Source organism: Poecilia reticulata, chromosome 11 (genome assembly GCF_904066995.2).
Source record: "Poecilia reticulata chromosome 11, P_reticulata-male-v2, whole genome shotgun sequence".
NCBI classification, from domain to species: domain Eukaryota; kingdom Metazoa; phylum Chordata; class Actinopteri; order Cyprinodontiformes; family Poeciliidae; genus Poecilia; species Poecilia reticulata.
This window is the reverse complement of record NC_088840.1, coordinates 10,613,018-10,625,192: the sequence shown is the minus strand read 5'-3', so window position 1 is coordinate 10,625,192 and position 12,175 is coordinate 10,613,018. Positions and strand designations below refer to the sequence as shown.

Sequence of the window (12,175 nt, the reverse complement as noted above, 5' to 3'; positions counted from 1 at the left end):
ACTGACTTAACGTGGTAATTTCTCCTTAAATTATTACCATCTGAAATTTTAGGTTTACTTTTAATTAGATAAGGGTTTTGGAAATTAAGTTGCATCATCAAGCAACTCAAATTCTCTGTGGTACTTTCCAGAATTTTGAAACTAGTTTCTATAACTTGCCGTTCACTTTAGTTGTTTTATTAGGTACCTCGTAACATGGTACCATCAGGAATGTGCACGTTACTTTCCTGTAACTTATTAGTTTAGAGGACAAAGTGCCTTGTGTTTTCGCACACACCTGAACTTTGAGGTTACTTTAAAAAGACAGGTGTCCAAGCGTACAAATAACTTATGAAAAACTATCTCTTAAATTACAGAAAAGTACCCTGTAAGGTTCCATAAGCATTTCTGAAAAGTAATCTGTAAGTTTCAGGAAATTCCCCTGTAATTTTCAGAAAGTTTACACTGTTATCCATTACAAACATATAATGTTATAATAATGCAACTGAAATTGATAGTCTGTAAAGTTCATACACACTCTAGCTCTTATTCAAGTTCCCTAATATTTGTTACTTTTAATATGGTTTGATCAACAAATTTGCCAACATTTTGAAACTGGGCGTTAGCATCTCAATCACTTCCAGCACATAATAATAATTGATTATTTAACGATTTAATGATTTATGCTCTACCTTTACATGCAGCAGCTGTGGCGACACACCCGGTACAGTGTCTTTGGTGTCAGCACTGAAATAAGACACTTCCTGCCGCATGATGTCCGGACGTAGCACGTAACCGCAGGTCCCGTTCTGCCGGAACCAGGCCGTGTTCAGGTCCATCATCAGTCCTGCCGTCTGAAAATTCATTGACACAATCTGACAGCCGCACTTCCACAGGTCCTGGGGATTCATATTGCTCGAGTCGATGCGCATGGGATTGGGGTACACTCGAGACAAGAAATGCTTGTTGTGGTTGACGAAGTCCCCAGGGCTGTCGCCAGCGAGACGCAAAGCCAGGGACTCGTGGAAAGAGCACAGCTCCCAAGGCTTTTGAGCTTTAGAGGAAGTTTTAAAGTCTTTAAAGCCAACTGAATGACATAGGGTTACCAAGTCAGACAGTTCCCTCAACAGCTGGAAACGTTTGGGGGAAGGATGAGGCATGTTAGACTGAGGGACAGATGTGAGAGACACACTTTTCTGCACAATGTCCTTCTCGGTTCCGCCAGCGTTTACCGCTTTTATCCTTTGGCTCATTTCTGCTCCTTCATCTTCCTCGCTCACCTCCCCATCTGAATCTGGCCCGAGCTTTTTACCCTTCAGCAGGATTCGATGTCTTAGTTCCTCTGGTGACGGTAGGTACAAAGCCCCTTCAGCTGGTAGATCTCTATACAGTTTCTCCCCCAATATCCTTGTGAGATGCTGCAGCAAAACTTTTTGCTGTTGCAGCGAACAGTGATTTTCAACGCAGAGAATTAACGGGTACTCCGACGCCACAAACGCAAACTTTGCAATTGCCTCCAACACAGAATGCAGAGCCAGTGGACGGGAAAGGCTGTGACCCGTGCACACCACCGGCTCCCCGTCGGGGCCGTCCCAAACGTCCACCTCCACGCAGCGGCAGCCCATCTTCAGGGCGCGGATATAACCGGATTTATCGGCGGGACCTCGAAACTGGTCCTCGATGAGGTAGGTATTGTGGGAGGAGTTGATGTAGTAGTGAGACAAAGGCTGGGACATGTCTTGACAAACGGTGTCATGCTCCCGGTCGAACAGGTGGCACTCTGACGAAGTGAGGTAGCTGGTGAAGCCATCCAGTGACAGGTGTCCTTGCTGCCGACCCTCTTCTGATGGTTCGTGGGCCTGGATGAGTTGCAGACTCATTTCCTCACTCGCCTGGATGGAGAAAAAAAAAATTAAGAGAAGACCGAGAAATAAACAGAAATTACAGACTACAAGGAGGAATAAAAGTCTTGGACCAAGAGCTTGTTGTCCAAGTAAAAGAAACATTTGTACATTTGACTTGTTTTCTGAATTTATGCATCGTTTCATGTTACCCACTTGTGCCACGCCCTGCTCAGCTTCTATGAACCTCATCAGGTCTTTTGCGTCCAGGTACTCTTTGTTGCTGGAGAACTGCACCAGCAGAAAGTAGATCTCTGGACGGGTGCAAAAGTCATGGAAGACCTCAATGAACTCCTGCTTGGTCACTTGCTCCTTTCTCGCCGACGGCTTTTCGTTTTCGGCGTGGTCTTTAGTGGCCGATTCATTGCATGATGTAAGCGCGCCAGTCTTCTCCCGGAGTCTCTGGATCTCCTTAAACCTGTGCTCCACTTTACCGCTGCTCACTCCAGGATTCACGCTTTGTACCAACTTAACAGCTGACTGTAAGGGAATCCCCTCCTCGATGACTTCCTGTTTATTTTGATCGGCGGCAGAGGAAAACAACTGCTCCAGCCAGCGAAGGCGAAGGCTGTCCTGACTGTTGGCCAGTATGTCTAGGGCGTGTCTGCCATACTGCATGAGATACCTAGAAGCAGATAAGAGATGGAAGAGCGCCGATTATCTAACACATTACTTTGTTTTCAGGAAAACAAACGACCCCCCCCCCCTCCGACATTCCAAGAGACGCGTGGCTGAGAATTTGCTTGAATGCCAATCTTGATCAGTGGCAGTGGCTTTTAAAACGGGCAAAATTCAGATGAATACGCCAGTAGAGTAATCCACCAAAACTCCTGATTTGACCCACTGGAAAAAGCAAGCCAAACCCTAGGACATGCGGCAATATGCACATATCTTGAGTCAGTTCTCTAATGAGAGATTTTTTTAAACTCATTTCTGATATATTTTACTTGATGAGACATAACCTCCAGAGACTGTTCATCCACTGTAGATTGTCTTTTGTCCTTTCTGCCAACTACTTTCTGAATTCTCTAAAGATACAGTTCCCTCCAAAGTTCTGACCTTTGTCCAATCACCTGAAAGTTTTGGGTCAAAAATGACTTATTTAGTTTCATTTAGTTCTCAATTTTAACCACCTTGAATAATAGCCTTGTTCCATCTGGAAATAATCCCAGAGCATGATGCATTCACCGCCATATTTCGTTGTGGCTGTGGCATTTTTCCAGCCATGCTCAGTGGTGTTTTTGTGCCAAACTTTCCCTTTGGAATTCCATAATAAAGACTATTTGATACATTGAAGGTTCTGAAATGACTTTTGTCTCAGTCCACTGTATGTCTCACAGACCTTGATGCTTACATAGTAAGTTTATCGATGAGAGTTTTGTACAGTTTAAGTGCCAAATCTGCTTTCAGTTGTACATCTTGCCTTACCTTAGTCCAGTCACCCAAATATTAGCCACTTCAGCAGAGTTGGCCACCAGGTCCAAGCTCTCGTACATCTCTCCGTAGATGATGGAAAATGCACAGTCTTCCGAAATCTGCTCATAAACTCCACTGGTGCGGAAGGTTTCCGTGTTACGACCTGTCCGGACCTAGAATTTGTGATTCATAAAACCTCACGTCAGACGCCATATAAACTAAAATAACTGCTGCCCTCAAAAAGGCTGTAAATATCTCCAAAGCTTGAAAAACACTCAGAGGTCACGTATAAAGGAAGGGCCCGGGAGGGCTGCTCTGATGGTCCGATGATCTGCTGCTGCACTTTGAGCAAAACAAACTCACCTCGCGTATCGAGTCGAGAAAGATCCGCGCTTTGTCCGACTCCTTCTTGGACGGTTCCCAGAACAGAGCCTGCAGGCCTGCGTCCAGAAGGTAGTAACGTTGATATACACGAGAGTTGGGGCGGATTTTTTTCAGCTCGCTGCCTTCGACCTGGAAGACGGGACATGAAAGCGACCGTCACTCACATGAGCTCCCAAACTCTGTTGACAAGCTCTGTGGGGTGTTTGACAAAACGGAAACCCCTTGAGGTGTGTGTGGAACATTAAATATTTCATGTACAGTCGTGTAACTCTTGTTTTTTTGTTTTTGGAAGGTCACACAGTCGCAGACGCACCATGGAGTGGATACACCCGGCCGCGCTGCTGATCTTCTTCTCCGCCAGGCTGCTGCTGAAGGACACAGTCTTCTTTTTCTCCCGACCGGCACGTGAGCCATCCTGAACAGGAAGGAGGGAGAAAGGGATGAAAGGATGGGACAAGCAGAGGAGGAGATAAACTTATTGCCCTCAGAAAATTTTGCCTAAACAGAGACATCAAGACAATCAGTCATCCCTTTAAAGACTATTCCCAGCCTATTTATGACATTTTTAAACCATGCAATGGAGTTCAAGGGATTTAAAACAACGAGCTTATATAAGCATACAGATTATTTGGCTTCCTCATGCCGGTCTGTTATTGTTTTTTTTCCTAATGCCACGCTAAAAGCCTTTGTTTGCCCTTGCCCTTCAAAACTACTCCATTAATCATACCTGACTAGACGGGACGCAGCAGGCCGCAGCATTCTAATTCTGCCCCATCCACGACGACCCTCAATCCGTTTATCCGAGCTCTCCATCACAGCTCGTCCTTTTGATTTATCGACTTATTAGACATCGCCCACGCAAAGAGATCCGCGCTAACGGATAAGAACATGTAGTATGTGGGCAAAAATGATTTAATTGCGGCTGCATTTGTCCAGAAGTAATCAAATCAAAGTGCTAAGTAGAGTTAGTTTGAGACTGGATAAGCAAGGTAATGTAATTACATCGGGAGACATTGAAAACGCCCACGGAGTCAAGCAGGTAGGACGCGGTGTAGCAAACACAGAACTGCTCTTTCACTGCCAAAATGTGGTTCACTAAGGCTTTTCGAAAGACCAAAATTTAAATAAAAAGGAACTAGAATCAGTTACATTCTGATTTGTATCATTGTTAGCGCTCCTACACGTTCCCTTAAACGCTTTGCTTTTCCCCCAAGTGGAACACCTGAAATTAGATGACATGTTTATATGCACTAAAAACTGTTGTTTTTCTCAGGTTAGTTAGGACTGGGAAACTTTTCATTCGCTAGATGCCAGCAAGTGATTTATCAAAAATATACATTTTTAACCTCAATTCAGAAGCCGACAAATTTGCTAGAATGGTCCTTTTAAGCAACAGCATTTTTAGATGTCTCCCTTAACCTTCCCATGATTCATTTGGTGAAATTTTGGCCCATTCTTCCTGACAAGAACTCTGGTAACAGAGGCGATCACACAGACTCAAATCTGCCAGAAAAAACAAAAGTTGAAGTTTTTTTGCAATCAAGTGAATTCTTTGCTACATTTTGCTTTCTATGAATTCGGAGGGGTGCAAAACATTGCAAGCGTTATGCAGACGCAGAATTAAAAACAGGGACTTTTTTTTAAATCTAAACATTTGGGTTACTCGACAAGTCGCCTGTTGACAATCTGACACATCGTTCTACTTTTTGAGGAGGCGAACGAGGCCAGCATAAATCAGCCTAATGCGTTCTCCTGTTTAGGGTGAACATCTGTGGACACTCAACGGCACCCCTATCATCATCATCATAACTCTGGTTTCATTCAAATAAGGCTACATATTCACCTCAAGAGCACTTGTGCCTTTCATGTAAAAAAAAAAAAAAAAGAAGACATGAGAGAGATGTTAATATGAAAGAAACACGAGGGGATATGAAAGGCGACAAGAGACAACAGATAAAAAGAGGAGAGGGGCGGGTCAGAGCAGCGTTTCATCTGAAGATCGTGAATTAAGGTGAGATGGACGAGACTCTTCCTCCCCCCCCCCCCCAAAAAAAAAAAGAAAAACGAAAAAATACAGAGGGAATGGCAGCCCAGCAGCATCACAGATTCTCACACACTTAATTGAACCTTTGCGAAGGAGAAGCGCTCCCAACATTTAGAGGGTTCAGTGTGACGACTGCACTCTAAATATATACCTGCCCGGTTCTTTAGGGTGTGATGGAGAGACAGACAGGCTGGAGCTGAGGATCCCCTCTCCATCCTCCACCCACCAATTTAATTGAGGCGCAATGGAGAGGAGGAGGGTTTCTGTCACTTTCCAACTCTCCGAACCCAAAACAAGCCTCGCATTAACACATTAGCAATGTGAAGCCACAGCCCGTAAACGAGCCGATGGGATTTCAGCTCGTTAAAAATCCTGCCGGAGTGCCTCAGCAGCACTTCTAATTTCTGCTCTAAAGTAGGGGGGGAAAAAAGAGTAATTTAAAGGGAAGTGAGAAAAGCTAATCGGGGTGATGCTCTGCAAGTTAGCCCCACTTAATTTTAAATAACATAATAATCAGAGGGAAAACTCCTATTCGAATTAAAATCACAAACCTCTACACAGTTTTTACGGCTCCACCACCATTCACACTTTTATTTTTATTTTATTTTTTTTTTTCCGTTCTGCGTTGCTGGCAAGAGGGAGATTAAGGTCAGTTTTAATCCACGGCTCCTCTTCGCGTGTGTTTTGAAGAACGCCACCTCTGTGGCTCCATTACTAAGCATTTATTACCCAGCAGAAACACAGCACAAGTAATTCCATCTCCGGCAGTGTCCAACCGTCTGACAAGTGGGTTACACACCGTCCTGCATTAATAAGTAATAGGATGAAAATCCTGCAGAGGTAAAGGATACGATTTCTAAACAAGCTGCCAAGATGTGAGCCGGCTTTGGGTATCAGTGTGCATCAACGCTACAAGAGGACGCCGTTTCCAAACCGCAATAAAGTTCCGTCATGCCGTTCTGCTTCAAGTTGAATCAATTACACGTTTCAAAATACGACTGTACGGAGCATAGGGGGGGGGGATCCATTTCAGCCCCACCCCCACCTGTTGCCTGCTGGCTAAAAGAAAGCTGCTACACCTTTGCCTTTGCTTATTGTAAAGTCAAATTTTGGTAGCTTAGAAATATTACATGGAGTAAAAATCATGGAGTTTGATGGATGTCAGGCAATTAGCTCATTTAAATTCACTCAGCTTTAGGATTTTTGTGAGAAAACAAAATGTGCAACATAACATGGACTTAAAACAGATCCAGTTTACATGCATAAATGTGGTCGAACCAATCAGATTTAACCAATTTGATTTAAGTGTGATAAAATGTTATCTAGTTCAGCTTAACGATCCAACAAAGCACCGCCTGTATGCCACATTAAGGTAACACTACTTGCACTCTAGAGCTGGCAAGTTGTGAGCAGCATGTCTGATTCACACCCTTTTGCAAAACTAAATTAAATAGTTAACCAGGTAATGTGAACAGGCTGCAGTATAAAGAGCAGAGTTAAAGTATTGAATATCCTGTGCAATAAGCACTTAAAGACTAAATTAGTGAGTGCCTATTCTAAAATTAGTTTTTCAGATCAAGAATAACTGAACTATCCTTTTCTAAACTTTGTTAACTGTGTGTAATATTGTGTAATACTGTATTTTTTTTACACAGGGTATATGTCCTGCTGACCGCATGTCTGCTGACTGCTGCATTTGGCAGTCAGGATTCAGTTATCAGACACGACCCTTAATGGTAGAACTTACAACTTAAAACAAAACAAAAAAACCTGAAAGTGAGAAAGCTCAAACGCACGACACCGTCTCTTGGTCTGAATAAATTAGCCTCACTAGATGAGATTAAAGGTCAACCATTCGTAAGCAAGCGGCCAAACAGTTTGAACAGAGTGAAATCATTTTTATTTTCCCACTTCAACACGAAAGCAGAAGTTATAACAATAACAACAAAAAACAATAACCCCCCCCCCCAAGATCATTCTCCATTCACGGACATAACTCGGGTTTCATTCCCGCCCGTTCTTTGTACGAGACGTCTGCATCACAGACGCTCTGTGTTTTCTCACACATGGCAAGACAAGCCTTCAAAACCGCTAGTGTGATTCAAAACAGGAAGCAGCTCACAGCCAGTCACAGAGAGCTTCCTGTAACTCCACCGAGAGCAGAGATGAGCGACAACAGACGGGAGAGAAAGAGTATTAAAGAAAAAAAAAAAACTGTCATGCGAAACCCACTTTACTCTCAAATCTAGATATGGCTTTAGTTATTTTTAGGTTTCACACAGAGCCCCAGCATGTGATGCAGAGCAAGTTCAGAGCAACGGTTCCAAACGTTCTTTTGTCAATTTTGTAAATTTTCAACACATGGATGTTGAACATATTCCATTTCTACCATTTATTCAATATTTTTTCTCCTCAACATTTGATTTAGTAGTGAAAATGATGCAAATGTACTTAGAAGGCATTAATTTAATAAGTTACACTTAACAAGCTCTTTGTTCATCCTGCATAATGGCTGTTAATATCTTCATTTAAGTTAATTTTGTTCTCGGTGCTGCACATTTTACAGCTGTGAATATAAATGTGAATAAAATCATTGTGGGTTTAATAAACCCGCAGTAGAGCTGTACACAATATCATTCACAGCTGGTACAGCTGTCATATCAAATTTTAAAGTAAGATTAATATTTTGTTTATTTTCAGATAATTGTATATTCAGATATTTGTATATCTGTTTGGGCGATTGTTATCTTTTTTTATTTTATTAGACGTTGCGTTTCTACTTATTTAAATAGCTAGCATATAGTATGCTAGCCACTATATGCTAGCATAATAGCTACTATATGCTAGTAAAATATGCTAGCAATATTTTACTAGCATATTTTACAAGCTGAATAGCACAGGATAACATTGTTCAAATTGTCTTCATTAAGTGCATTGCAAAGGAATGCAGTAGCATTTTCTCTGCTGCTAAAATAGTTTATACTTGTAGGAAACATTAAAATCCAGGGTTTACTTTTGCTGTCTTTTGCTGTTTGAATAAAACACAACTTGGACTGATAACCTCTAGGCCACAAAAAATATGTAATTACATTTTGAGATACCAAATGCTTCCTGTGTTGCATGTTTAATAAAAGCAACCTCCTTGCAGACACAAAGACAAATCAAAAGTTGCAACTAAACGCCAATTTGAATAAAGTTATGACAAACCCCAAAGGAAGTGGCCCACCAAAAGATAAATGCTGAAGTGAGTCATAAGGTGGGACTGCCAGGAAAGCATTACTAAGATTTTAGTTTTTCTACTGGTGTCGACTTTAGTCTTCCAAATGTTGGATTTTATTACATTTACTCTCACTGACCAATTTATACATGTGTTGAACTGATTCATATTACAATCAACCCAGCGACTCGAGGCCTTTGGGCAACATGGCGTGATGCAAACGACTTGCTGGTTGCGTTCATGCACAACTATCTCTCAGGTGTAGACAGAATGTCCCAGAAAACAGAAACTACCCAGCGGGGAGAAGTTGTGAGGACCAGAAATGCTTTGTAAATGTCAAAGGTCACAGGAGGATGGGCATACTGGTGTAAGATAATAGACAGGAAACAGCAGGGCAATTAGGCAGATCGTTACATAAAAGTAATGCAGGATAGCATCTCTGCACAAAACAGCTCAGAAAAGTTTCCGGCAACTTGTTGGATCCAACTCCTCGTGCGTCAATACAGTTCGGAAGAGAGAAGGGAGTTCAATAAAGTGGTTGATGAGTGTATGAACAGAAAACAATAGGAAACCCCAAAACAGAGGTAATCTGATGGCCGATTAATTTTAAAAAGCACCCAGCAAATATCTGAAATTCGGTTTGAAAATACTAATACAGCCGTCAAACCGTAGTAGAGATGATGCCATCTGATAAGCACTTTCTCTCACTGTATATTCCAGTTTCCTCCCACAGAAACATCCTTGTTAGTTCAGTGCGTTACTCTAATCTGTCCTTGGGTACGAGTGTGTGTGAGTGGTTGGTTGTTCTGTGCGAGTTGGTTGGTTGGTTGGTTGTTCTGTTGCCCTGTGATGTACCTGTCCAAGGTGTACCTCATCTCTTGCCTGATGGAAAAAGGTAAACACGTATACACATTTTGCCATGGATGATATTCAAACTCTAATATGGTGCAATATTTTAGCAGCAGTGGGACTATTTCTTTTTCTGTGAAAATAAAATCAATTCGATTGCGTTTTCTGAAATGTTCCTGTAAATACAGTGAAATTGTTTTACGTTTGATGCTCACCGGACATGGATATTAATGACCGTGCCATTCCCATTGCAGCATGAGACCGAGACACTGAACAGATGGACAAACGTCTAAATAAATGCAGTGCGTGAGAAATGGGAGACAGACCGAGAGGCGCAGCTTATAGGACGCGGTCGCTACAAAGGAAAATGCGAGATTACAAACTCGTCACACAGAGAAAATTATGAGACATATGCTCAAAAGAGATTAGACTCCAGTTGGGAAAGTAAACTGCAGAGTATCTTTTGTGTGGAAATAAAATAAAAAAGGAGAAAAAAAAGATTGTCCCAATGCCTTCATTAGGCAGCTAACTGGCACGTAGAGGTTGCCTCACAAGGGCCTTTGTGTGCAACATGCTTGTATCACTAATTATAGCTTCTCAGAGTCAGCAGAACCAAGATGTGGGTCATTAGTGGGTGGCATCTTTGATCCACCAATTAAGACAAAAAGAGAGGGAAAGACAGTTGCTAGGTGAGAGCGGAGAACATTGGCGGGGATGTGAGAACAGCTCCGCCTGTGGCCTGGTGCGAGTTGTTTGTTTGACAGAAGATAACTGATTATTAACAACGCTGTTTATTTAAAGAGGCACTCAACCGAGAGCGCAGCACCACCGACGGGGCGGGGGGTTGATTTTCCTTTGTTAGAAATAAAAGAGTGCATGTGAAAGAACTTTTTCAAAGCGACGTGCCAACGTCAACAACAAACGCCATGGCAGAAACGTCTGCGGAGGATCATAATAAAACAGCTGAATTACACCAGACACTAAACAATAGGACAACCCTTAATCATGAGGAACCGACTGCGGAGATGCTTAGCAACAGCAGCTATGCTTTAGGTTATGTCACCAGTCGATCCTAATTGATTTACACTCAACGAGGGTTAATCTGGTGAAAAACAATCTTTTTTATTCACAGAGAAAATAATGGACAGAAAAAATAACATCCTGCCACAACGAACTTTCTTGGTCTTTACTTATACTTGCATTTACCTTAAAAAGGGTGAATATACTTGGGGCTATAAAAACATAGAAATACCGAATGTAGAAATTGCATAGCCAAGCTTTTCACCATTATTTATGCAAATATAGAATTTTAAAAGCCCTCCTCCAAGACAAAAAAAAAGGGACAAAGGGAACTGACCAGAAAAGAGTAGCATACACAGATGATGATAGAGTTCATATGAGCGTAAGGCAGACAGTTTGATATTTTATTTTGAACGGAAGCGATAGTTCTCCAGCATTGTCACTTTCTCAGATTGAAGTCTCGGTTTAGAGCCAAACGACGTATTGCTGCGGGGAAACTCACTGCAGTCAGATTCAATGAGTTCGAGCGATGTGACAGATGCTGTCCAGAATAGCGTTTTCAAAGCTCCACTAATGGTGTGTGTGGTTAAACCTTTATGGTTAAAACAGAGATTGTTTATGTGGAGAAAAGTGAGGCTTGCACAACCGCTGCACGGCCACCCAATATCAAACAGGCCAAGGATTGACAAACTCCAGGGTTTACGAGACGGCATCCTGCGTGGTTTAGACATTCCCTCTGTTTCACAAACCCGAGTCATTAAAATTTCATTAAAATTGTTCTGAAAAAATCTTGAAGAGGTAATGCTACCATTGATTGGAATGAGGCGATGTCTGCATGCGAGTTGAGGCAGTCCGCTGAAGCTGTAATGCTGCTACAAATTTCAATATTACAGTACATTGGCTAATAAAGATTTTACAAAATCCAGGTGAAAATCAGAGCAGAAGTTACAGAAACACTTATGACAAAAAATGTTGTCATAAGTGTTCGCTTTCTTTTGTAGCAAATTACAGACAGACAGTTTTCGTCACAGAGCATTTTTTAATCCCTCTGCACGGTGCCGGACTGTTAGGTTTCCAATGTACTGCTTTGAGACCACATCTGCCTTGACTTCCTCTTTCTCACTGGATAAACTGCCTTCACTTTTGAAGATGGTAAATGAACTCAAAGACTTTGATATATCACTGCTACGTCTCTAGGGATGTGTTCACATGTTTTATACTTTGTGCATGCAAAGGTCTCCAGGACAACAAATTTTAAAGTCTGCACCAGAGGGAGTTAGACTTTCCCTGGAGATCCGCCCTGAAATTGTGTTTTTTTTTGGCAGTATGAGGTTTGCCTTCGTTTGCACAACTATGTCATCCTTA

The 12,175-nt window shown here is 42.1% G+C and overlaps 1 protein-coding gene across 1 annotated transcript in view; it reads right to left on the bottom strand.

Moving 5' to 3' along the window:
• LOC103472218 (inactive phospholipase C-like protein 2) overlaps nt 1-12,175 on the bottom strand; it is a 36,592-nt gene that overhangs the window by 10,933 nt on the left and 13,484 nt on the right. Inside the window, exons 2-6 of the mRNA XM_008421672.2 lie at nt 3,994-4,095; nt 3,660-3,809; nt 3,309-3,469; nt 2,037-2,505; nt 672-1,871 (exon numbers count right to left, since the gene is read on the bottom strand). Of these exons, the coding sequence (XP_008419894.1) occupies nt 672-1,871; nt 2,037-2,505; nt 3,309-3,469; nt 3,660-3,809; nt 3,994-4,095 (2,082 nt within the window). The remainder of the gene's footprint in view (nt 1-671; nt 1,872-2,036; nt 2,506-3,308; nt 3,470-3,659; nt 3,810-3,993; nt 4,096-12,175) is intronic.